The sequence below is a fragment of the Euleptes europaea genome, chromosome 2, assembly GCF_029931775.1.
Source record: "Euleptes europaea isolate rEulEur1 chromosome 2, rEulEur1.hap1, whole genome shotgun sequence".
In the NCBI taxonomy this organism is placed as follows: domain Eukaryota; kingdom Metazoa; phylum Chordata; class Lepidosauria; order Squamata; family Sphaerodactylidae; genus Euleptes; species Euleptes europaea.
This window is the reverse complement of record NC_079313.1, coordinates 83,379,244-83,405,688: the sequence shown is the minus strand read 5'-3', so window position 1 is coordinate 83,405,688 and position 26,445 is coordinate 83,379,244. Positions and strand designations below refer to the sequence as shown.

At 46.9% G+C, this 26,445-nt stretch overlaps 1 protein-coding gene across 1 annotated transcript in view; it reads left to right on the top strand.

Annotated features, from left to right (window-relative positions):
• Positions 1-22,819, top strand: part of TBC1D22B (TBC1 domain family member 22B) — a 51,708-nt gene extending 28,889 nt beyond the window's left edge. Inside the window, exons 9-13 of the mRNA XM_056844250.1 lie at positions 19,546-19,652; positions 20,483-20,558; positions 21,101-21,228; positions 21,687-21,782; positions 22,631-22,819. Coding sequence (XP_056700228.1) covers positions 19,546-19,652; positions 20,483-20,558; positions 21,101-21,228; positions 21,687-21,782; positions 22,631-22,759 — 536 coding nt within the window. The 3' untranslated portion in view covers positions 22,760-22,819. The remainder of the gene's footprint in view (positions 1-19,545; positions 19,653-20,482; positions 20,559-21,100; positions 21,229-21,686; positions 21,783-22,630) is intronic.
• The last annotated feature ends 3,626 nt before the right edge of the window (positions 22,820-26,445 follow it).

The following is a 26,445-nucleotide window of genomic DNA, read 5'->3' as shown; positions in this document are numbered from 1 at the left end:
TATGCCTAGTCAGCTGGAACCATGCATACTAATTCTCTCCTAGCCTGGCCCCAAAGTGCCCTGCACTGTGGTGTCAATCATTAGAATTGTCCTCACGCCAGCCTCGAGTGACTGTTTCAAAGCTGTTGGCTGCCTTTCAGTTTCTGTTGGAGCCATATGTTGGATATCCAGGTTCTTTATGAGGGACCTGTCTAAGGTTCTTGCAGAACAGATGTTTGTGCTCTCGCAAAGCTCTTCTTTGCTCCTGGCTCAGTTTTTCAAGGCTGATTGTACTGTTGGTATTGAGTAGTCTGTTAGGGGCCAAGGGAGAAGGTGGGTGGGAGTAAACCTGTATGAACGGCACCATTTATCTTTTATAAGCTTGAGTGTAGGATGGGTGTAGCTCAGCTGTTTTCTATCTTCATCTTTCCTGATTAGCTTCTTGTACTGACTCCTCACATGTTTCACTTTTATCATTGGACAAACCTTCCCATTGAATAACACTGCATTTCTTTTTAAAAAGTTATTGTAAGCTGATGGGTGAAATAAAGCCTCCTTTCTGCTGGTGGTGGGTGAATTGGATTTTCTAACTCTCCCCTTTGGAAAGCAATGTACAGAATGAAAGAAGCAGATCATAGACTTGAGAAGAGAGGGCTGTTACACTGTCTTTTTGTATGTATGTGAAAACACTGAACACAACCTGGTACAATACTAGGAAGTCAGGATTACAGCAGTCAGTGGAGTACAGTGGTGTTGCCCGAGGTAAGGCAGAACCCTTCCAAAAGCTTGCGCGTCTTGTCGCAGAAAAGATAGTGCCTCACTTATTGCATTTTTCTTTCGTGTGGGACCAGCCACAGTAGCATTTAGTGCATTCCATCTCTGCAGTCCATATGAATCCTAACAAGAGTTCATCTGTGTGGCTTCTATGCAGTCCCACATGGGACTGCGCAGGCGCAGGCCAGCCACGGATAAGATTTGTCAGTTTCTAGCAAAATCTAAAAAAGAGTGCTCCCCCTCCCCTTGGGGCATGCAATCTCCCTGCCCACGGTCACATGACCCAAGGAGGAGGGAGCACTCTTCCCTCCAGTTCTCTTTCTGTCGCCACAGAGAGAGAACGTGTCAGCACCTCTCTCTAGCCATGGAGCCCAAAAAAGCTCCACTTTTCAAGAAATGCACTGTGTGTGGTACTAAGATGGCAAAGAATGATACCCACACTGAATGCCTCCTTTGTCTGGGGAAAGGCCACATTCCGGCAGCTTGTAAAAGTTGCTCCAAACTCACCAGCAAGGCCTTGAAGGTTCGGTCGACTCGGTTACTTTCTCATCTCTACAAAGAGTCGCTTCGCCCACGAGGTCGTTCTGCTGAACTGAGTACTTCGACCGGTAAGTCCCAACCCAAAGTGGGTCCTACTACAAAAAGTCCAAAAAAGTTGGCCCTTCTAAGAAGCCTTCCTCCGTCGTTATTCGGCCAGCAAAGTTTATTGCTCCGGTTTCGCAAGATGGCCACTGCTCACCGCACCATGCGTCCCGCTAAAAATCACCTCGGCGTTGATCACCTTCGAGGTCGCCGAGGACCCCTCGACGCCGATCCCAAGCCAAGCCTCGTCTGTGTGAGTCGCGATCTCCCGACGAAGCTGCACAGCAGCCCATTACCATTGAGGATTCGCCTCCTCGTTCCCTGGCTACCCCCTCGGTTCCGTGTCCGAGCAGGGCCCAGGAAGACTCGGCTGAGTTTAAGCAGCACCTCCTTCACATCTATAAAGATGTGCCTCCGGTGCTTGCAAAGTCCCCACGGCCTGATGATAAAGGGCCTCGGGCAGAACCTACAGAGCTCCAGGTCGGTGCCGATCAACCACCCCATCCTGTGAGTGTTCAACAGGACTCCCAGCGTTCGGTTGAAAGGAACCAAGCGGAGTCTCCGAAGCGTTCGTCCCATCTCGAGCCCGGCCAACGGCCTCGGCGTCGATCGACTTCTCGACGCCATTCCCGATCCCCGGCTTCGTCCGGATCCAGTTGGTGTTGGTCGAACTCTCGCCGTCGTCAATCTACCCGTCGGAGCCGATCTTCTTCTCGACGTCGAGCCGATAGTCCAAACGATCCGCTTCCTCCAAACGCCGGCCATCTTCTCATCGGAGCCGATCCCGCAGTCGGACTCGAGCCCATCGTCGGAGCTGTTCCTCCCGTCGGAGCCGATCCTATCATCGGGGCCATCAGAGCCGATACAGTCGTCGGTGCCAATCCCTCCTAATTCCGTAATAGTGGAGGTTTTGCCTGGTAAATATAGGTCTGGAGCACACTCCTCCCTGCAGGATAAGGAAGGCCGTAAACTAGATACCCTTGCCAGAAAAATTTACACTTCCACTGCGGTGGGTCTCGGCATTTCCAATTTCCTGGCCATCATGGCCAGGTATCAATACTCCCTCTGGGATCGTATATCCCCTCAAATCTCCATCCTTCCCGACAATCAATGTCCCTCGGCAGTAGCCATTCAGTCCAAAGGCATGTCCCTCGCAAGGCAACAGCTTACAGCTGCACGCCATGTGGCGGATTCCTCTAGTAAAGCCATTGCCTCTGTTATTGTCATTCGCCGGCATGCTTGGCTGCGCCAGTCTGCTCTCCCCTATGACACTCGAGCCCGTATTGAGGACCTTCCTTTTGAAGGGACATCCTTGTTCAGCGACCAAGCTGATACTTTCCTGGATCACCTGAAAAAAAACAAAACAAATGCCAAATCCTTAGGGATTGCTCCCCAAGCCCCTGATTTTAAGCGGCGTTATTTTGGCCATCAAGCCAACCAATCTTCCCGCCCATATCGTTTCCAGGGTTCCTTCCAACAACCCTCCTTCTGCCCGTCCTTTCCCCGCTCGCAGCAGGACAGGAAGTTCCCACCCAAACCCAGGGCCCGTAAAGGCCCCAGAGGGTCTCCCGGCAGTTTCCACAAACCAAAGCAGGCATGACTAGACATGTCTGCTTGCTTTCTTGATCGCCTGTCAGCTTTCTACCACTCATGGTCTGCTATTACCACTGATGTTTGGGTTCTCAAAATAATAAATGTTGGTTACTTCATAGAATTTGATATGTTACTTCCATACAGACCCACGGGCTGCTCCCTTTCGCCGGCCCCAGATTTACTCGTACAAGAGGTTACCACTCTCCTGTCTAAGGGAGCCATTTCAGAGGTTGCATCTTCGGAACAGAATCACGGGTTTTACTCCCACTTTTTTCTTGTGGATAAAAAAGGGGGAAGCGCCCTATCCTGGATCTCCAGGACCTTAACGCCTTTATTAGGTCCAGCAAGTTCCGTATGCTCACGCTCCCAGAAGTGCTTCCCCTCCTGGATAAACATATGTGGTTCGTGGTGTTAGATATCAGCGACGCTTATTTCCACATTGCAATTCATACTGAGTGTCGCCAATACCTACGGTTTGAATGCAATGGGAAATGTTACCAGTACAATGTGTTGCCCTTCGGGTTGTCCATAGCCCCCAGGACCTTTACGAAGTGCCTTGCAGTAGTGGTAGCTCACCTTGCCCTGAAGGGTTGCGTAATATTTCCCTACCTGGACGACTGGTTAGTGGTGGGTCTGTCACAATCGGAATTAGCCACACAGGTGGACTTAATCCTCTCAGTCCTCAACAACCTGGATCTTTTGGTTAACTTTTCTAAGTCTAAGCTTGTACCTGCGCAACTACAAACCTTCATTGAAGCGCAATTAGATGCTGTCCAGGCTAGAGCCTTCCTCCCTGTACAGAGAGCTCGCGCCATTCAAAAAATGGTGGCTAGCTTCACAAAAAAACAGTTTCAAATGGCCCATCGTATTCAGAAATTGTTAGGCCTCATGGCCTCTACCATGGCCGTGGTAGAGTTTGCGAGGCTCTGTATGCGCCCGCTCCAAAACTGGTTCCTCCGGGTGTTCAGGCTCAATATTGATCCCCAATACAAACGCCTTTCCGTACCCAGATACGTTATTTCCTCCTTACAATGGTGGGCACACGATGCCAACATCCTCTCAGGTGTCCCCTTTCAGCTCCCTTCTCCTCAGAAGTACCTGTTCACAGACGCTTCTCTGTCAGGATGGGGGGCTCATTGTGATGACCTTACGGCCCAGGGTACTTGGTCTTCCCTAGAATCCCAGTTGCACATCAATTTGTTGGAGCTGCGTGCCATCCGTCTTGCTCTGTCTTCATTCACAGGGCACCTGGACGGACAGCACATTCAGATTGCCACAGACAGCTCCACCGCCCAGTTCTATATTAACAAGCAGGGCGGCACAGGGTCCGTTTCGCTCTCCAAGGAAGCCAGTGACATCTGGGAATGGGCCACAGCTCACCGCGCTACTCTCGTAGCGATTCACATCGCAGGGAAGAGCAATACACTAGCGGATGCTCTGAGTCGCCTTCCCAATCAAGCGCTCGAGCTCACCCTGAGCAGCGATTGTCTCCATCAAATATTCCGCCTGTGGGGTTATCCGCAAATAGACCTTTTTGCCACACACCTCAACTCAGTGTGTCCCAAGTTCTATTCGAGGGCGGGAGCCAGCCCAGGCTCAATGGGAGATGCCTTTCAGGCAATTTGGAACGGGGCTCTGTTTTATCTCTTTCCCCCATTCCCTCTACTTCACAAGGCCCTAGCCAAGGTGAACCACGACAAGACAGATGCCATCATTGTCACTCCTTTTTGGCCCAGGAGATCGTGGTTCGCAGTGCTCATGTCACTTGCACAAGGGAATTACATTCTTCTTCCGAAGAATTCCTCCCACTCCCCCCCCCCAGATCTGCAACTTGCTGCCTGGAGGGTGATACCCCAGGGCAGTGGTCTGACAGGGTAGCTAAAGTTCTGCTGCATTCGTTAAAGTCTTCCACATGGCAGTCCTACGATGCTAAATGGAGACATTTTTCTGATTGGGCTAAGGTTATAAATATTTCACCAATCAATTGCCCACTGTCTGTTGTGTTTGATTACCTTCTATCTCTCAAAGATGATGGTTTATCTAATTCTTCCATTAAAGTTTATTTAGCCGCAATATTGGCTTTTCACCCAGATATTGACTTCTTCTCAGTTTTTTCTCACCCCTTTTCCAAAAAGTTTTTGAAGGGTCTCAATAACTTGTATCCTCCTGTCACTCCACCAGTTCCCCAGTGGAGTCTCTCCTTAGTCCTTTCACAGCTCATGAGACCTCCGTTTGAGCCGTTAGCTACTTGTGAATTGGCCCTACTATCCTTCAAGGCTGCCTTTTTAGTCGCCATTACCTCGGCAAGGAGGGTGAGCGACATCTCAGCACTGTCACATTCCCCTCCTTATACTAAGTTCCACTCGGATAGAGTTCCACTCGGATAAGATTTCCTTTTTACCTAAGGTCGTTTCAGCCTTCCACCTTACACAGGACATTGTCCTTCTCGTTTTTTCCCCTCACCCATCCTCAGATGCTGATAGGGCATTACATTCCCTAGATGTCCGCAGAGCCCTTCTTTTTTACATTAAAAGGTCTCAAAACTTCCGTAAAGATGACAACCTTTTTGTTTGCTTCGGCGGGCATCGCAAAGGTTGTCGTGCTTCTCCTCAGACCCTCTCGAGATGGATCACGTCAACCATCAAGATGGCATATGAGTTTGCTCACCAGGAGTGCCCTCCTATGATCAAAGCACATTCTACCAGAGCGTATGTGGCTTCCATCGCCTTATCCTCTAAGATAGATCTCCGGGACATCTGTAAGGCTGCTACCTGGTCCACACCCTCTACGTTTATGAAACACTACGCTATGGATGTGGACTCGGCAAGAGATGCAGCTGTGGGACGTGCCGTATTGCAGTCTTTATTTCGGTGACTGTCCCACACCCACCGTCCTGGTAAGCGAGCTCGCTACTCTCCCATGTGGGACTGCATAGAAGCCACGCAGATGAAAAACAGAGTTTCACTTACCTGTAACTGTTGTTCATCTGGTGGATCTTCTATGCAGGCACGTATCCCTCCCTCCTTCCCCTCTGTGGGACTTCTCCACTAGACCAGTGGTTGGTTCTGTGGCGGCAGGAGAACTGGAGGGAAGAGTGCTCCCTCCTCCGTGGGTCATGTGACCGTGGGCGGGGAGATTGCATGCCCCAAGGGGAGGGGGAGCACTCTTTTTTAGATTTTGTTAGAAGCTGACAAATCTTATCCGTGGCTGGCCTGCGCAGTCCCATGTGTGCCTGCATAGAAGATCCACCAGATGAACAACAGTTACAGGTAAGTGAAACTCTGTTTTTCTTCTGCCCACTTACAAGCTCAAATGGATTCTAGGAAAGCCAGCGACAGCAGTAGGCCTCCAAGCATGACGATGGTGCAAGATTTCCCCCATGCCATGCCTAGTCTCTCTCTCTTTTTGCCCCAGGGAATTTCTTTTGAATTTTCGGTTTAGCAGAGATGCAGGAGCCTTTCCTGGCAGATAAAGGAGAATACGGTGTCTGATGGAACTGGGGAGGTCATGGCTCTCAACCCTCCCCACTTCCAGGATAAGCAGTTGGGCTGAAATCATCATAATCTATCCCCAAAGGACCCTAAAATACATAAGAACATAAGAAAAGCCTTGCTGGATCAGACCAAGGTCCATCAAGTTTACAGAGTGGACAACCAGGTCCCTCTAGGAAACTCACAAACAAGACAACTGCAGCAGCACCATCCTGCCTGTGTTCCACAGCACCTAATATATTCGGCATGCTCCTCTGATCCTGGAGAGAAGTAGACAGTAATTGCCAATAGAGATTAATTTTTTTCTGAAAATTTTGAAGGTGTTCAAGAAATTTATATTTTGGGCAAAAGTACTACTTTCTTGAGAGCCAGTGTGGTGTAGTGGTTAAGAGCAGCAGACTCTAATCTGGAGAACCAGGTTCGTTCCCCAGTCCTCCACATGAAAGCCTGCTGGGGTGACCTTGGGCCAGTCACAGTTCTCTCAGAACTCTCTCAGTCCACGCGGGGGCAGACAATGGCAAACCACCTCTGAATGTCTCTTGCCTTGAAAACCCTACAGTTAGGGTTACGCCATAAGTTAGCTGTGACTTGACGGCACACACGCACACATTATTTTCTTATCAAGTGTAACATATTTTATTGCGTTATGAATGGGGCACTTCATGTTTTTAACTTTGTTAGTATATAAAATTACACTACTTTTATATCTTTTGTGTCTGAGAATAGCCATAATTAATTGGTCATGTGAATGCAGGCCGCTGCACTAGCTATGATTAGCTAGGGGACTTCAAACCTGGCTCTGAAACCAGGATGTGAAGTTGGTTTATCAACCAGAGTTAGTCTTAACTATGATTTTGCTTTACATATGAATGTGGTATTCTGGCTTGTTCCTGCCAACACTCTGTGCCTGCCCCAGCTACCGAGGTGCCTGACAAAAATTAAGCCACTCTGGCTTGTGCTAGCGGGTAACACAGGAAGGACTTTATGTTGTTTATATGTTTACATTGTTGCTACCTGCTTTGGGTCCCAGGTTGCCTGCGACAAAGGCAGATATATACATTTTTTAATAAGTAAAATGTTTGTTCCTACTCTTAAAGGTCCAGAAAGGTTGCCATTCTTCATCGTTACCTACATCTGCCTGTGACCCATTTCAGTTTGGCTTTAAGCTGGGATTTGGGACTGAAACAGCATTATGGGCCTTGATTGATGATATCTGATTACAAATTGGTAAGGGCAGTTCATCTCAGCTGATCCTTTTTTGTCTTTCAGCAACATTTTTCACTTCCCAAACTCAGCACTGGGTGAAGGGAAACCCACCCAGCTGGGGCAGGAAGGGTTAAAGGGATAATTTGATTAACTGTAGTCAATATGTAGAGTAAAATGGCTAGTTGTTTACCTTGTTGGTCCAAATGTAAAAGCCAAGAACACAGTCCATGTAATACTTTTATTAGGACTAAGCCATTGACACATAACAGTGTGCAAGCTTTCCCTCCAATGGTTTAATTCTTTTCTTGTTGGTGTTGTAATAGGGGGGTGGAAGATGCCTTGAATTACGCACAGGGGAACCTAACCTTTCCAAGGGAAAGGGAGAAATAAACTTCTTAAAATACCAGCTAAGCAGAGTTTCCTGTAAGGAGATACCCATTTCCCAACTGCCCGGAAGGGGCAAGAGGGATGGGTATTTGAGTTTACCTGCGTGGGGCAATAAAAGTTGGAGACATGCATTCCAAGTTGGTTGGAGAAAAGAGTGCTGAGTGACTCACATGGGGTATCACTTCCCAAACTCTGCATTGGGTGAAGGGAAACCCACCCAGCTGGGGCAGGAAGGGTTAAAAGATCTGGCACCTGGTCAGAGATGGTCCAACCAGGAACAAGGGAGGGAAAAGAGTGATTTCTTCATTGGGGAGCCTCTGTTTCACATGTTGAAGTGGGCTTGTGCCCATCCCAGGAAGGGGATACTATGGTAACATCTGTGACTCTGAAGCTTATGTTTTATTTCCTTTCTTAGTTCTGCAGTAGTCCTTCAGTGCTGTGATATACTTTTCCCTATATACCTGTGCTCTAGAGTGTAAAGCTGTTGTAGTGAATAAAGGTTTTCTCTTAAGAATTCAGCCTGTGTTGAATGAATCTCACCTGTGTGCCTGGCTGCTTCTTTCGTGCATAGGCTGTGTCCTCCTGGCTACACTGGGTTGGATAGTGAACAGAAGGAGGTGAGATGGGAGCTTGGAGCACACACGCACACACAGGAATTTCTCTCTTTCAGTTCAGCTGCCTGTCTCTGCTAGACCATACTGCCCTGTCTAGCTTCCCACAGAAGAATAGCACAAATGCTTGCTGTGTCATGTTTAAATTCTCTGACCTTTACCTGATTGCAAGAAACCTTGTTGTACTAGTTTGGTGATGCCCAGTGTGGTGCCTGCTGATGGGATTCCCAGATCCCACTTTCTCCAAAGCTAAGAGCCAGTTCCGGCTTTCTTCCTCCTCACTGGATCAGGAAGTTCTTCAGAAGAGTCCAGGAGGTATCACCTTAGTGTCTGCAGGGAGCACCCATTCAGAAATGGCTGCCTCCATCATAGCAGGACGCTTGGCTTGGAACCTGCCAGCATTTTATGATTGGCCCCTGTGCCTGTAGGAGACACTTACTGATTCTTGTTTTAACACTGGGAGGTATGATGTTACTTTAGATGCCATTGTTGTTAGATTTTTATGTAATTTACTGATTGGATTTTGCTACTGTTTTGCGTGTGCCAATGGATTGTTTTTATTTCATGTTGTAAGCCGCCCTCAGCCCTGCAATCGGGGGGGGAGGGAGCATGGTGTAGAGGTTGAGAGGGGTGGTTTGGAACAGTGGACTCTGATCTGGAGAACCAGGTTTGATTACCCACTACTCTACATGAGCTGTGGATGCTAATCTGGTGAACTAGATTTGTTTTCCCACTCATACACATGAAGCCAACTGGGTGACCTTGGGCTAGTCACAGCTCTCTCAGCCCCACCTATCTCACAGGGTGTCTGTTGTGAGGAAGGAAAGGTGATTGTAAGCCGGTTTGATTCTTCCTTAAGTGGTAAAGAAAGTTGGCATATAAAAACCAACTCTTCTTCTTCCTCCTCCTCCTCTTCTTCTCTTCTCCTTCTCCTCTTCTTCTCCTCCTCCTCTTCTCCTTCTCCTCCTCCTCCTTCTCCTCCTCCGTCTCCTCTTCTTCTTTTCTTCTTTTTTTCTCCTCCTTTTCCTTCTCCTCCTCCTTCTCCTCTTCTTCTTCTCCTTCTTCTTCTAATAACAACAACAACAATAACAACAACACTTACTATCAGTTCTCAGAATTCCTGTAGTTCTCATGGGGCACAGACAAGGTTGGAGGCCCATAGGCTGCTGTGTCCTGTAGTAGAATTTTGATTTAAAATAAAGCAGCAAACTGATCAAAAAAGGGTTTAGCTGATTATTTGGTTTGGAAGGAGCCAATTTTAATCAGCATAGAATTTAATTGGTAGAGTTGAGAGGGAAAGGCACACCTGCTTGTATTTCAAGCTCCTTTGATTCTGGTGTGTGATTGCAATGGGGGGGGGGGGAGAAATAATGAAAGATGGCCCTTTCCTTTCTATCAAGTAGTGTATCTTACACTTCTCTTAAATATCAAAAAGCAGTCTATGTTGAGGTTTAAAGTACAGCTGATTTATCATCCAAATTGGTGGATAACAAAAATGTAAACTTCCCCCAGTAACAGCTACTTGCCTCTTGAACTTGCAGCGTACCCTTAGAATTTGAGAAGAGAAGAGGGCCCTCCCCATCCTACTGTGATCCAAATTGAGTAGGTTTGGAAAAACTCGGAAGCAAACGGGAATCTCTCTCAAAGCGGCTGTTTTCATAAGACTCCTTTCATGCCCCTAAGCCGATGGCAGAGAATGCTTCCCTCTCAAGTCCTGACGGGGTGGGAGCTTGCTAAGCGGAGGGGTCTGTCCCTGTGAAAACTCTGCCATCAGTTCATCATTACAGCAGACACTAATTGCTTTGAGCTAGATTTAACTTTCAGGCCTTGGCTGGGGAAGAAACTGTTTAAGGGCTGTTATGCTTTTGTGACTGTGTGGTCTTTCCACAAACTGCAATTAGCATTGATGGCTGAACGTTTCAAAGACGCTGGGTGGCTGCCTGGGAGCAACTTGCATCTCCCCTCCCTGGCTGCCATTGCCTGTTAGTCCCCCGCTGCCATCTCCATTACCCTAATGCTCCTCCTCATCTGCTCTTGGCTGCTGCGCTGCCGTAGCCTTGGTGCCTTCCCGCTGCGCTGTGATCTCTTGCCTGCTGCTTGTTGGTGGTTGAGAGAGGGATCAGCTTCATGGCAAAGACAACCCTTGTGGCCCTCCAGCTACAGCAGACAAGTACTTTGGGCTCCAACTAACGAAATGTAAGAGGGTGCACTCTTTTTTAAAAAAGGATTAACGCAACTGCTGTTTTATGACATACCAATCTCAAGCAAGCCTCTCTCAATATATTAACTTGCCTGGGGGAACTGGCCATTAATAATGTTGCTCAGGGCCAATTCACGTTTTTAAAAATCTTGGTTTTTAAAGTATTCACATTTCGTTTGGCCAATACAAGGGCAATACTACCAGTGACAAATGATGCTTGTGTATTTAGGTAAAGGTAGTCCCCTGTGCAAGCACTGGTTTGCCATTGCCTTCCCCAGGCATCAAGCTGGGTGCTCATTTTACCAACCTGGGAAGAATGGAAGGCTGAGTCAACCTTGAGCCGGCTGCCTGAGACTGATTTCCATCAGATTGAACTCAGGTCTTGAGCAGAGCTTTTGATTGCAGTACTGCAGTTTACCACTCTGTGCCATGGGGCTCCTCCGAGAGTGGTAAAATGAGTACACAGCTTGCTGGGGGTAAAGTGTACATGACTGGGGAAGGCACTGGCAAACCATCTTGTAAGCATAGTCTGCCTAGTAAACGTCAGGATGTGACATCACCCCATGGGTCAGGAATGACCCGGTGCTTGCACAGGGGACTACCTTTACCTTTGTGTATTTACACAGCCAGTTTTGCAGTGATAAATATGGAAAGAGGGGCCTGACTATTTTCTTGTCCCTGACTCCAGCAATCTGGCCATGTCAGCATCCATGCACCATTCACAATGGGTGGCATTTCGCAAGCATGTGAATTTGGGGGTTCTTCGTGCCTGGGTTTACAAAAGTAAAATATGGATTATTTGAAAGACTTATAACCTGTCCTTCTGTTATAAAATGATATTTAAGATGGTTCACATTGCCATCTGTGAATCACCAGAAGTGTGAATAGGCCTCCTGGGTGTCTGTTTAAAGCTCTTTTTCACGACCAAACTGATAGGAGTGAAACTGAGCTGAGTTTAATGTTACGAAGGAGCAGTTGTGGGATTGCTTCATTACGCAGCCAGCTGGCAACTCTTCTTGCATTTGCTGAATCACCATAGTGCTGCCAAGGGTGACTTGTTGACCCAAAGTGCTTCAGATATTAAGAGCCTGCTTTAAAAACCAGACAGCACCCAATGAGCCGGTATGGTATGGTGGTTACAGCGTTGGACTAGGCTCTGGGAGAGGCAGGTCCAAATCCCCACTTTTACCATGGAAGCTTGCTGGGTGACCTTGGGCCAGTCACACACTCACAGCCTCAGCTACCTCACAGGGTTGTTGTGAGGATAAAATGGAGGAGAGGAGAATGATGTCAGCCGCTTTGGGTCCCCCATTGGGGAGTGGGGGGAAAGGTAGTCCCCTGTGAAAGCACTGGGCCATTACTGACCTATGGGTTGATATCACAACACAACATTTACTAGGCAGACTAAGTTTACGGGGTGGTTTGCCATTGCCATCTCCTAGTTGGGGAGAAAGGCAGGATATAAATAAAGTAAATAAATAAATATAATAATAATGAGGCAGCTTAAGTCCTTGACTACTGCAAGCATCTTGGAGAGTTGTGTATTGTGATTAGTTCTTGTGACTGTTATAACAGGAATGTGGGTTCTGGATCTGCTAGTTAAATGCATGAAGCAGCCTAATATTGAGTCAGACCATTGGTCTCAGGTAGAAGTCTTTCTCATCACCTACTACCTGGTCCTTTTAACTGGAGATGCCAGGATGTGAACCTGAGACCTTCTGCATGCAAAGCAGATGCTCTGCCACTGAGCTGCAACCCCCTGGAAACATCTTCTGAGTATGGGTGGACAATACATATTGAAGCAGCCTTGCTGATACTAAGCAGGTCTAACTCTGGTCAGTGTCTGGTAGGAGACTGTCCAGAAACCTTGATGTATGGTGGCTTGAATTTATGCAAGAAAAGTGGAATGTGCATGCAGTAAAACAAATAAAAGTATCTTATTTATTTTTTACATTTAAACCCCCCCTTCCCCCGGCATTCCCAATCAGACTGGGCTCAGGGCAGGTAACAACCTCTAAAACCACATAAAACTGTAAAACATCAAGATTAAAACATAGCAGTCTTAACAACTAAAAACAAGATGGCATTCAGAAACTGTAGTATTCACTTTGGGATCAGACAAGCAGATTCACCCCCACAGATAACAAGTGGGGGGGGGGAGAAATGGGGAGGCTAGCAATGATGAACGACTCGCGGCTGTCCTCAGTTGTAGGCCTGGCGGAATAGTTCCGTTTTGCAGGCCCTGCGAAACTGTTTAAGGTCCCACAGGGCCCTGATGTCACTAGGGAGACTATTCCGCTAGGCTGGGGCCAGGGCCCTGGCCCTCGTCGAGGACAGTCACACACTCTTCGGGCTGGGGACCACCAGTAGGTTGTTATTGGTAGAGTGTAGAGCTCTCGGGGGGGGGCATCCCAAGAGAGGCAGTCCTGCAGGTACGATGGTCCCAGACTCTGTAAGGCTTCACCAACACCTTGAACCTGATTGATACTCCAGCTGGTGCCAGTGCAGCTGCTTTAGCACTGGTGCTATATGGTCTCACGGCGAGGACCCCATGAGGAGCCTCGCCATGGCATTTTGCACTGGCTGGAGCTTCCGTATCAGTTTCGAGGGCAGCTCTACATAGGGGCTAAAATATGTTTTCTCAAAACCTTTTATTCAAATGCACCTTTTCGGTTATAGTGCGGTAGTCTTCAGGGAGGGCATCTTATTTTAAATGGATCAGGAAATGTGTTAGGATCTTAGTTGTGAAATGGGGATAAACCAGTCCAGGGCTTAAAGGTTCCCCTTGTGCTATATATACTCGTGTTCTTTTGTCTCAGTGTAGTCTCTGGTCAGATAGGTTTTGCAGTTTTTTGAAGCATTGCAAAAACTGAAAAACCTGTGAACAGAGACTAATGGGGATGAGTGTGCACACTACAGGCAACATCGTCTCTATTATGCAACCTTCAACTCTTGGAGGGGAAAGCCTATCTTCTACTTGCCGCCTGATTTAGTGGCTCTGCCCTTAAGCGCCTCATTTCTTCAGAGTTATTGTCTATTCTAGTGGCTTGGGATATTAAAAATTATTTGCATCTTCTTGGTGTCTGCTGGACTTGATTGCCATTTCACGCCAAAATCTTTCCAGCCAAACTGCAATTTGGCTTTCAAAAACAGAAAATAACAAAAAAATCCACCACCCTCTCCATATTTTAGGTTGGCTTTTCTTATGTGATGGCTGTCACTTCAGAACGGTGGCCACTCAGTTTTCAGCTAGGAATGCTTCTCTTTGTCCTGGGATCGGGCACCACTCTCACAGAAGGGCACCAGAGGCCAAAGGAGACCTCTGCCGAGCCTGTTCTCTAAATTTAGCTTGTAGTTCGGTGCCTGCTTGTCTGTACTGCAGAGCCGCTGCCATTTCTGGGCTCGGAGCCCTCAATCCCTTGAACCAGAGAACTAGGCCAGTTGCTCGGCAGTAGGTCTCGACTCCGTGGGTGGCTTGAATAGCCTGTTCTTGGCTTCGTGGAAGAAGCATGGGAGAAGCGTAGCCTCCTGCTCGATACTCTCAGCCAAAGCATCCTTTAGGAGGGATGCTCTGTAATATCCATATCCCGAAATATGTGTATTGCTAAATTTAAAAATAGAGAATGGTTCTGAGCATGTGCACAGTGTCTTCAATAATGAGTAATGGAATCCTGCCCAAATGCATTTATTTAATTATTAAAACATATTAGACCACCCACCTTGCTGTCATCCTAAGATTCCCCAGGACAGCTAACAAACAAGGTCCAGTAATAACCTTCTAAAACATTGTGTCTTAAAATTACAAAGCTCTGGTAACGCTATAATAGAAGACCAAAAGCACACTGGGAAAATGGTATAATGGTGTCTTGACCTGGCAGCTGAGGTAAACAGAGAGGAAGCCAGATGAACCTCCTGGGGCAGGAAGTTGCAGAGGCTGAGCAACACAATTGAAAGGACCCTGGGATTAGGAGGTGTAGTTCAAGAGATTTCCTTTACTTTATTAACAATAAGCGCCTTCGACTGGAGGTCTCGAGCCATACAATGAAATCACAGTTCAGTTATCAATAACAATTACAGAGTGATTGATAAAAGAAAGTTATGCCACTAGTAAAATCGGGAGATTGTCACATTAATACTTAGCAGAAGAGGGTCTCTAAGATGTTATACTAGACAAGAATTTGCCCACAGTTCGCTTAACTGCAGTTCTAATGTCAGCCAAAAAGAAAAAGGAAACTACCTGAGGCTCAATGGCAAGTTGGTACTTACTCAAAAAATGGGGGGAATCCAAAGTTCTCACAATGAAGACTATTGGTCACAAAATAGAACATGATCAATGGTTTCAATTATGCCAGAGGCACAACAGAGGCATCCAGAGAATGGAGTATTAGTAAATCGCCCTTTCAGTTTGGCAGTAGGCAACCCGTTCAGTCTACCTAGCATAAATAGGCAGTAGTTGCTAGGAACGATAAGATATTTTAAATTTGGAGGGAGACTTACGGGGGGGGGGGGAGATTCCAGGGGCTAGGGTGGAGCATAGACAGCAAGCTCAGAATTTTGTGCTAATTTTATCAACTTTGATTACCTCATTTTGATCTTTCTCAATACTTTGTAATAGCCTATATTTTGGATCATTTTAAGGGAAAGACCAAGACACTCGAATTTGCTATCCACTAACTTCACCCAGGAACTTTTGTAAGTTTCTTCCCTCAAAAGGTGTAAAAGACCTCCACTGGAATTTGATGCTGACAAAAGGGACTTCAATATGTGAAAAGCACAAAGCTAAACCCTAGATTCCAGTGAGCATTGAGCAGATTCCCTTGTTGGTGCAGTTCTGGCAACCCAAGATGGTACTGCAGCTATTCGCCAAAGATACAGTACGAGCGGAAAATTAATAGAATTAAAGACACCACTTATCCCAGGGGACCCCAACCTTTCTGAGCCTGGGGTCACATTTGGAATTCTGACACAGCGTGGTAGATGCTGCCACAAAATGGCTGCCACAGGAGGCGGAGCTTAGCCTCAGTAACCCAATGCAGATCCTTGTGCTATGGTGGCAGCTGCTACCAAAGCAACATTTAAAAAAATGTTTTAACTTGCTTCTCCAGCCGCAGTGCTTGATCCAGTGTAACCCCTTGGCTCTTAATTGTCAGCAAGGGTCAGTTGGACCCCAGTGAAAATTTAAGTGTCCTTAAAGATCTCTGCCTGCCCAACCAGCATCACTTCCATTTTGTCTGGCTGAAGTTTCAATTTGTTCAGTTTCAACCACAGTAATTTGACCACAGCAATCAGGCAGTGGCTTAAGACTTCTACTGCATCACTAGGGGATTTGGATAGAACAATAAACAGCTGAGTGTCATCTGCATATTGATGAGTTCCTATTCGAAAGCCCCATATGATTTCTCCTAGAGGTTGAATAACATGGGGGATGAGATTGCACCCTGTGGAATCTGCAAGCAGCTCCCACACTGAAGACACTTTATCTCCAACAGCAACCCTTTGAGTCCAATCCGTGAGGAAGAAGAAGAGTACATCTTCAAGCTTTCTTGGATGAGGCAAATTGTTTAGATCCTTTCCAATTTGGTTTAGCCTGGTTATAAGACTGAAACAGCTTTTGTTGCCCTGGTGGTGACCTGCACTAGGAGATAGACAGAGTGTGACTTTGTTGATTCTCTTGGACCTCTCAGTGGTGTTTGATACCATCGATCATGGTATCCTTCTGGAATGTCTTTCTGGGCTGGGATTGGGAGGCACCATTCTGTGGTGGTTCAGATCCTAACAGGAGGGTAGGTTTTAGAAGGTGGTGCTGGGGGACTGCTGTTCAGGCCTGTGGCCTCTGGGGTCCTGCAAGGTTCCATCTTATCGCCTATGCTTTTTAACAACTGTTTGAAACCTCTGGGTGAGGTCATCTGGAGATTCAGGCTGGGATATCACCAATATGTGGATGACACTCATTTCTACCTCACACTCTAAGCTGATCCCCGGGGAGAATATAGAAACCCTGAACCAGTGCCTGGTGGTAGTTTTGGTGTGGATATGGGCTAATAAACTGAAGCTTAATCCCAGCAATATGGAAGTGCTACTGGTAAGTGGAACGTCTGACCTGGGATTTAAGGAGAGCCAGTGTGGAGTAGTGGTTAAGAGTGTTGGACTAGTATCTGGGAGACACAGGTTGAAATCACCACTCATGCCATGGAAGCTTGCTGAGTGACCTTGGGCCGGTGACACACTCTTAGCCTAACCCACCTCACAGGGTTGTTGGGAGGATAAAACGGAGGAGAGGAGAATGATGTAAGCCACTTTGGGTCCCTATTAGGGAGAAAGGCGGGGCACAAATGAATTAAATCAATAAATCAATAATGGTGTCACTCATTCTGGATGGGGTTTCACTCCCCTTCAAGAAATAGGTCCATAGTCTAGGGGTGCTCTTGGACCTGGTCCTACTGATGGATAAGCTGTGGCCAGGAGTGCCTTTTACCAGCTTTGACTGGTTAGCCAGCTGTGGCCTTTGCTGGGCAGAGAAGATCTGACCACTGTGCTGCATGCCCTGGTTATATCTAGATTAGATGCGTTCTATGTGTGGCTGCCCTTGAGAAGTGTTTGGAAACTTCAGCTGGTACAGAATGCTGCAGCCAGGATGTTGACTGGAGTGGGTAGCAGGAACAATATCACTCCACTCTTGACCTATCCACAGTGGCTTCCAATTTGCTCCTGGGCACAATTCTAAGATGCTGGTCTTGATCTTCAAAGCCCTCTATGATTTAGGACCAACATACCTGAAGGGTTGCCCACTCCCTTATGAACCCACCTGACCACTACAGAAATCTTTGGAGGCCCTGCTTTGGGTGCCCCCAGCTTCTGAGATTAGGCAGGTGGCAACTTGGGGGAGGGCCTTCTAGGTCATGGCACCAAAACTCTGGAACTCCCCAAGAAAATTTGTCTGTCCCCTTCTGTTGCCATCTTCTGCCATCAGGTGAATAATTTAGTTTGGCTTTTCCTCAGTGATCTCTCCTTGACCAATGTTTTAATTGCTGTTTTTATGCCTTTGTATCTATTTTAGCAGTGTTTTAATTGTTTTAATGATACGTGTGTTTTTTTGGGGGGTTAATGGTTTTAAAATGTGATTTCATTATGTATGTTTTAATTTGTTAACTACCATGGTGGCCCTTGTGAGGGCAGAAAGGCAGGGTATCAATTTTGTAATTACAATAAATAAAATCCTGGGCTGGCCATAGCAAGGAATGCTCAGTGTGATTGTTGAAGTCCTCCAGAACCATCAGTCTGGGTTTCTCCAGCACTGCAGCCAAGAGCACTTCCACCACCTCAGAGAGGGTGCCCACTGGGAAACTAGGCGGCCAGTAAACAAGCAGAATGCCTAATCTATCCTTGGTCACCAACATAAGGAATATTTCATCCATGCTGTCTATAATTTGTACTGGAAATCTGCAAAAGTTGAAGGACTCACGGAAGGATAATAGTCATCCCTCCTCCCCAGCCACCTTTGTGGGGTTGGTGGAGGGCTGCATAACCAGATCAGGTTACTTGGAACAGACACACCATGTCATTTTTTTTCCAGCCTTATTTCTGTTATGCAAGCCATGTCAATTTTCTCTTTCTGTAACACCCTGGAGGGATGAGCACTTTCAGGCCTCACTGCTCCGGCTTTGCACAACACTAGTGAAGAAGTGAGGGAAACAGGGTCCCTTGCGTTGTTGACCGTTGGTATTCTGTGGAGATCAGATAGGCAGTGAGCATCCTTGCCAAATACTGACAGTCTTTGGAGAACCCCACCCCCATATCAATCAGTTCCCATCTGCACTGAAGTCATGCCTTCCTCAAACATCCTGCACCAAGTAAAGAATGCCCCCCAAACCCAAGATGCTCGGGTCCACAGAACAGCCATGCAGTCTCCAGGGCTAGTCCTGATGTTTTAATGTCCGGGTTGACCAACAGGTGTGATACTATGTCGCTGCTGCTCCTGGTTTTCCGGCGGGTAGCTAGTATCAAGCTCTCCAGTGGTTCCTCTCATTGTGTGCAACAACTGGACCCGAGCTGTGTGTCTCAGGCTAAGAGTCACAGTCCAAGAGCCCTTGTGCTCTTGCCGTTCAGCTCGTGCCTCTGGTGAGGCCCTGGTCCTTTTGACATGGCTATTAGCCAGATCAGCTTTCTTACCTGAGGATTTCAAATGGGGAAGGGCAATGTCTGCTTGTTTTGTGCCCAGTCGGCTGCAAAGTCCCTACAGCTGGGTCCTCCTTCCCGCTCCGTTTGGGCTGCTTGCCAGGCCCAGGTCCCTTTGACTGTTTATACATTACATAGTTGTAATGTAGTCTCCATAGTTCTTTCTCCATCCAGGAGTTTTTTCGTAAGGCTTGGAGTTGCATGTGGCATTTCAGCCCTGAACAACAGAAATCCATGTCTGCTTCTCGGCTGAATTCTGAGATGCCAACAGACATTGCCCATGCATTTTAAAGTTTAGCTTTGTGCTCACAGAGGCCAGAAACTTACTCTATAAAAATGAGATTCTCTATATATTAAATTATACATTCTGTATTGATTTTTGTACTTTTCCTGAGCGTTAATGGAACTGCAAATAGCTATGGCTACAGGTTATACAGTTCACCCTAGAGAGGAAGAGTAAACCTGCAGCAAGTTAGCTGGACAAGAACTGTTTGGCATCAATTTATATACTTATCCTCCTGGATTTCTGTTGCGCTTTGTTTTTCAGAAGAAGATGTGGAGAATTTTGATGTTACAAACCTGTCTCAGGATGTGATGCGTAGCATCGAAGCTGATAGCTTTTGGTGTATGAGCAAGTTGCTGGACGGGATACAGGTAGGAGCTGTTTTGCAACTCACCTTTAAGTACTGCACCCTTGCTGCTCTCATATGGCAGATTGCGCTCATGCTCACTTCTCTGACACTTCCAGGACATTCATGTGCCTTGCTCACTCAGCCTCGCCGGTGCAAGTTATGTGCAGTGTTGTGCAAATTCCATGCTAAAAAAAATTACAATTCTGTACTCAGCCAATTGGAATTCTGCACAAAATGCTGCAACTTATATGAATTATACAAATTCAGCATATTTTCATAATATGCTTGAGGAGGTACTAAAATCCCTGTCCCCCAGTCTGAAGAAACTTCCTCCTCAAAATGACTTTCCTCAAACTGCAGTGGATACTTCGTTCTGCTGAACTGATCATCAGGAAGAACTTGTGCGCTTGCTGGTGGGGATACAGGGCTTTCCAAATAGAGTTTTCCTGTCCAGAGGTTGGAGTAAATAACATCTTCTACCTCCTTACCCTTGCTTACACTATGCTGCCTTTCTTAAACAAACTACGGAGAAAACAGGATTGTTACAGTAAGGAGAATAATAGGACCTATCAGGGCAAATGGAAAAACTTCATCCCCAGCATTCAGAGACAACCCCTCACAGGGCAAGCTGTAAAAGTGAATTTATGTAAATATCTCTCTGCTATATCAGATCACAGCTTTGTGCTGGAGCATGTTGCATGTTCCATTTATGGGGGAAATTGACCTGAATCCTTGGGGAGGTACCACCAGAGTAGACAGTACTGAGCTAGATGGGCCATTGGTCTAACGGAAACGGGGTGTGTGCGCTCAGTGGACTTGCTTCCCCTCGAACCAACTGTATTTGTTCTACAGGATAACTACACATTTGCACAGCCAGGGATCCAAAAGAAAGTCAAAGCACTGGAGGAACTCGTCAGCCGTATCGATGGTAGGTGAGAGGAGATTCAAGCTGCAGAGGAAGAGGAGCTTGCTGAGTTCTTATTGTTCCTATCCCCCAGCTGAATTGTAGCAGCCTGTGGGTTCGTGTGGAGAGAAAGACGGTGGGTGTGGATTTTACAAAGCTCCCAAGAGGTAGGAAACAAGCTTCTCAGGGCTCCTCTAGCCAGTTATCTCTGCAAGATGGTAGTCAGTGCAGGATGCTGGAGCCGTTAACCCAGTTGATGCCATTAAGCAATATTGGAAATGGGGCACTGCTGGGAGATGGGAATGGGGGAGAGGATATTAGCTGATAGGCAGGCAAGAGAGCATGTGATTTAGTAGAGAAAAAAACCTACATTGTCCAAAGTGTGCTTGTTGGAGGCATTTAATATGTGGACTTTGGGGGGAAGGACTTGGCTGAATGGAACAAAGGCAGTGGTTGGTAGGAATATGTGTGGATGGAGGGGGAGCTTCCCTGAGAGGTGGCTTATGGGATATGACAGGGGGGGGAGGCTGCATCTTCAGCTGTGTAAATGGAATGTGCTGTTTCAGAGCAGGTACACAATCACTTTAGGAAGTATGAAGTGGAATACCTGCAGTTTGCCTTTCGCTGGATGAACAATTTACTGATGAGGGAGCTTCCTCTTCGCTGCACCATTCGCCTTTGGGATACTTACCAGGTATGGGAGACTACACTGCTGCCTTCCTGTATACAGCTGCTCATCATATGCAAATTGCTGGCAATTATTAGCCTTTCTGGGTGTAGGAGATGACAGGGTGTTGTGGTGGTTAGAGTGGTCAGACTAGGAACTGAGCGATGCGGATTTGGATCCCCCTCTGCCACGGAAGTTCCTCGGATGGCCTTAGGCTGGTCACTCTTTCTCATCCTAACCTAACTCATGGGATTGTTGTGAGGATCACATGGAGGGGGAAATTGACGTTGTAGGTGTAACCCACACTGTGCCAACAGACATCTTACATGAAGGGAAGCAGTGCACTCAGTATTCATGCCTGTAAAGATGTAAAAGAACTCTGTGAGATGGATGATAGCTCTATACAGCCCCTCTGTCCTTGGAGAAACAGTAGAAAGTAAGTCTGTTGATTCATGTTTTCTAACCTGAAATGTGTTTTTTTCCAGTCTGAGCCAGAGGGATTCTCTCATTTCCATCTATATGTCTGTGCTGCATTCTTGATTAAGTGGCGGAAAGAGATCTTGGATGAAGAGGACTTCCAGGTAAATCTTCAGAAAGCAGTTACCTTTAGCAAAGGATGCAACATAATTATCCCGCTATGAGGCCTTACTCTACCTAGGGTAAGATGGCAGGTGGCAACAGGATCGGCAGTACCTCTGGCATATGATTAGATGCATGCAATGACTATATCCAAGATCCAGGCACATGCTGTTTCTTAAGCCAGGCATCAAATATAATTTCTTTATGACATGTCTGCCCCTCATGGAACTCATGGTGGCACGCCTGGCAGTCAAGTGAGATCTTCCCTCTAGGCACTGACCAAGCAGCATCTAGCTTCAACAAGGTTGCTGTATCATATGCCCTCAGGCCACACCCTCTGTTCCAGTGCTTTGGTTCTGATTCCAGCATCTCCTGCATTGTCTGTATGATTTTAGTAGACATCTGCCTGTCTGAGTAGACAATACCGACTTTGATGGGCCAAGGGTCTGGTTCAGTATAAGGCAGCTTCAAGTGTGTTCATCCATGCCAGGCTTCCCTACCTGTCAGGCAGGGTCTCTACTGTCCAGTCTCCCCCAAAGTGGTAAGAATGAGTTAGCTACTTCTAATTAATTGTTTATTTCTTTAAAATATTTCTGCTCTACCTTTCTATCAAATCTAGAGCTCCAAAATGTTTTATTACTGTTGTTATCCAATCTGTTTATGATGAGTCAGTGACTTCACTTTCAGTCAACTGAAGTAAGATTCTCCCCCCCCCCCCACAGAGTGTCTGCCTTAGCTGTGGCCATCTGGACACCTTAGGCCATGAAAGATGCAAAGGGACTTCTGTTTGTCTAATACTAGAAATGCCTCTCACTGCTTCCTCTGTAACACACTCCTTTCTCCCCCTCAGGGTCTTCTGATGCTGCTGCAAAACTTACCCACGATACACTGGGGCAATGAAGAGATTGGGCTCCTCCTTGCCGAAGCCTACAGACTCAAGTACATGTTTGCGGATGCGCCCAATCACTACCGCCGATAGGTGCCGGGGACCTGCCTCTCCATCCCGCTGCGCTGGCCCAGTCCCAATCACTGTGGCGTTTCGTCCGGGTCCTCCGACACCCCAAAGAGGACCTGCTCTTTGCTGTAAAAAGCTCACATCAGACTTCTGTCTTAACTTCTGCGTGTGCCCGCTTGCCACTCCGCGTGTGGATGTGCCACTCAAAGAACCATTCGTGTCCCATACTGTGATGGTGGCCTGAGCTTGGCTGGGGGCTGTAGACGTGAACAGGGAGCCTCCGAAGGCCCAGCCTGGCTCATCCGAAGCCTTGCAGCCTCTTGTTAACCTGTCTCGGCACAGACACATTTGCGTACTCCCAGCTGGGCCTGTATTTTCTTTTCCTCCAGATGCTGTTCAATTAAACTCCCGAACGAAGATGCCTTATCAAGAGTCCTGCCCGGGGGATGGCAGTGCCACTGGACACAAGAAGCTCTCAGGGCTTAGCTTCGCTCCGTGTGTCTGAAGTGCAACATTTCAATGGTTAACAAGAGACGTACTCCCCTCTCTCGTACACACGTGCTCTCCTGCGACATGTCTCTCTGCATAGGGTGGTGCGCACATGATGAAAAAGCTGTCTTGTCCACCCACAGTTCAAAACGGCATAAATGAACAAGACAGGGCTCCTCCTGTGACTGATTGATTGCCTGGCTGACTGAGCTGTGTGCATTGAACTGGAGGGCGGAGGGAGCTGTGCTTCTACGAATCTCCTTTCCTTGACAATGACACTCCTCCTGCAATGCATTATGTGTATATTGTGTTCTTGTGTATATGGGTAAAAGATGTACATTATAAGTCTTCTGTTTGTAGCAGATATGATTTTATATTTATAATGTGCGTCACGAGCGTGTAAAAGGCTGCCTAGGTTACAAATAACAGTGGAACTCCCGGCCTCCCCTGGCCGTTGGGGTTCCAGAGCTGTCGGCACATCTGCACTAGCACATTTTCCAGATCCAAGTGTTTCGTTTCGGTCAGGAAAACTTGACTCCAAAGCAAAGATGGCACTGTGTGACCTCCAGAGCCCGGGAGGTAGTGGGTTTTAAGAAGCTTGCTGCTGGAACAGACATTTTGGACTCACTAGGAAGTGACCCAAAGAGTACCTGCCCTCCTCATCCACACTGGAGCATGCCCTTTGGAAAATACGCAGCACTCTGTCCTCTTCAAGCATTGCAGTGGTGGCTTGGACCGATGATGTACATTGCTGTAGCAGTCTCTTTAGAAGAGTAAATGATTCCCAGTCTGCATCTCCTGGCTCTTCTCTCCCCTCCCCCCCCCCACATCCTTAATTGAACCGCCCCAGTCCTCTCTTCAGGCAATGGGGAGCATGGGTTGACTTGGTTCAAGCCTCTGAACTATCTGGGGGAAAGAGGGGGAGATGGCTTCCATCGCCTGTTTTAGCCCCTCTTCTTCTCTCTCCACAATTGTCTCAATGTGAATTTTGACAAAGGACAATGTTTTTAATTCAATATTTTACTGTAGCTAGCAGGTGTGGTCTCATTAGTGCCAAGCCTTGACCTCGCAGGGTGGAGTTGTTCCCAGTGGCTGAGTTCCTCAGCTTGCTCTGGGCTGACCTCTGCTCATCTCATCAGGTTTCAATCTGCACCCAACTTGTTTTGTTTCTCCTCCCGGGGGCCACAAAAGAAAAGCAGTCGAGTGGCTTCCCCTTCAGCGATGGCACCAGGGGAGATTGGATGCACCAGAAGGTGGGAGCCTCATCGCCAATCAAAGACCAAGCAGTGTCTCAAGTTGCTTTCCTAACCTGGAGTTGTTTTCTCAGGCATTCTGACTTGATTTTCTTTTGTGTGTGTGCCTTTTGTTGTTTCCTCTGAGACAGCGACCTGGTGGTCCTTAGTTTAACATGACTAATTAAAAGAGAAAACTGAACGGTGTTGCTTATTTTTTATTATTGGTCAGTTCCTTGGGTTTTTAAGCACCAAAGTTCTTGAGAACCTTCTTCTCTTTCCTGAATGAAAGTGTAACGGACTCCAATCCTACGTAGCTTCAATTTCACAGCGCTTTTTCAGAAGTGCCAGTCCAGTCCTGGTATTTCAAAGAGAAATCCTCTGACCTATGGCTATACCAGTTGTCAAAAATACCGTCATTCAGTATAATAACGTTTTCAGTGGCAGAAGATGACACCAAGAAGGGGTTAGCCTTCCCACTTGCTGTAGGCAAGCAGGGCTTTGCAAATGAACAGATGTCCCTTGCTGTGGAAGGATGCCCCTCAGTTCCTGCCCAGCTGTAATTCTTTGTTGAGTCTTCTCTTTTCTGGTTTACCTCAGACTTTAACATTCAGCCTCCATGAGCACTGTGCCTGCTTTCTATTTGAAAAATGCTTTCATGCTTTCCACCCAGGGGACTCAGTGAGTGAGGGATGACACAGGTGCAAAGCTTACCAGTGAATCAACAGCTTCAGCAAAGCTAACTTTTCCATAGGTGCTACGGCAGCAACGTGCCAGAGGACCAACAAGGTTTGGCAGCATGTTCTTCTGCTTTAGGCTGTCCTCCTACAGTGAGAGACTCCCGCATGGGATGCATCCACTCATTTTGAACATTCCATTTTGCAGGATATTTCCTCACTGATGGAGAAAAGAATGTTGGACCTACTATGACTGATCCCTCTCATTGGTGGTTGAAAGTTGGCCTGACCCACCTAAACTGTTTCACTATTCTAAAGAACCTGGGCTATGATTTGTCTGGTGCCTAGTCAAGTGTGCTTATGTGACCCAGGCACAAACATTCTTTCACTCTGTGCCCGTATGTGTGCGTGGTGGCTATTCTGCTATTTTAAACAATATTCTTCATACGTTGTTGACATTAACATAACTTTTCAGAAGGTTTTTTTTTTGTTATCGACCAAGTCCAGATACTGCTTTCTTTCTCCACATCAAAGAATAACTACAAAGAAAATTACTTTGCCCAAAGCTGCCTAAGTGGGAGTCTTAACTCGTTCTCCAGGACTCCTTTCAACCACAGATGAGAAGGACCATTCACAGAAGATCATGTTCTCTTTGGACTGAAATCTGTGATCAAGATATACTAAAAGCAGGGCCTAACTAGGGGTTCCGGTAATTTCATGGAAGCCCAAGTTCTCTAGTATGGTGACTAGAGAATAAGCAAAAAGTAGAAATGCAACCTCTCCAGTGCCTTTTCAAAATGATTGGAAAAGGAAGATGGTTTCTTTAGGGAGCGAGTTTATATCTTCTCATAGGTCAGCATGGACAGTGGCAACAAGATGAGCGTTTGAGTAGCAGTCCCTGCTGCCTTGGGCTTTCAAAGAGCACCAACTTGGCCAGGCTGCTTGGTCTTGTCAAACTATCCTGAATCCAAGCCTAATTGTTTCAATAATGTGTAACAGCAAACATCCAAGTGGCTCCTCAGGCAGGCATGAGAAATGAATATCACTCATACATATTTTGGCATTGGCGGATCTTCCAAAGCCAGTGCAGCCTGAAATGCTTCATTGGACTATCTTTCATGGCTGAGACTGGCCGCTCTAATTACTTTCATTGTTGGAGTTAACACAAAACATTCTCTGAGCAGCCACAACATGTGAAAGAAGTTGTTGCTCCCAGGCAATTCCTTCTAGTATCGCCCTTTTAAAAAATAAGATCCATTTTGGATGCCCCACTTTCATCCACAAGGTAGGGTTTTAAATAAACACAGAGGAG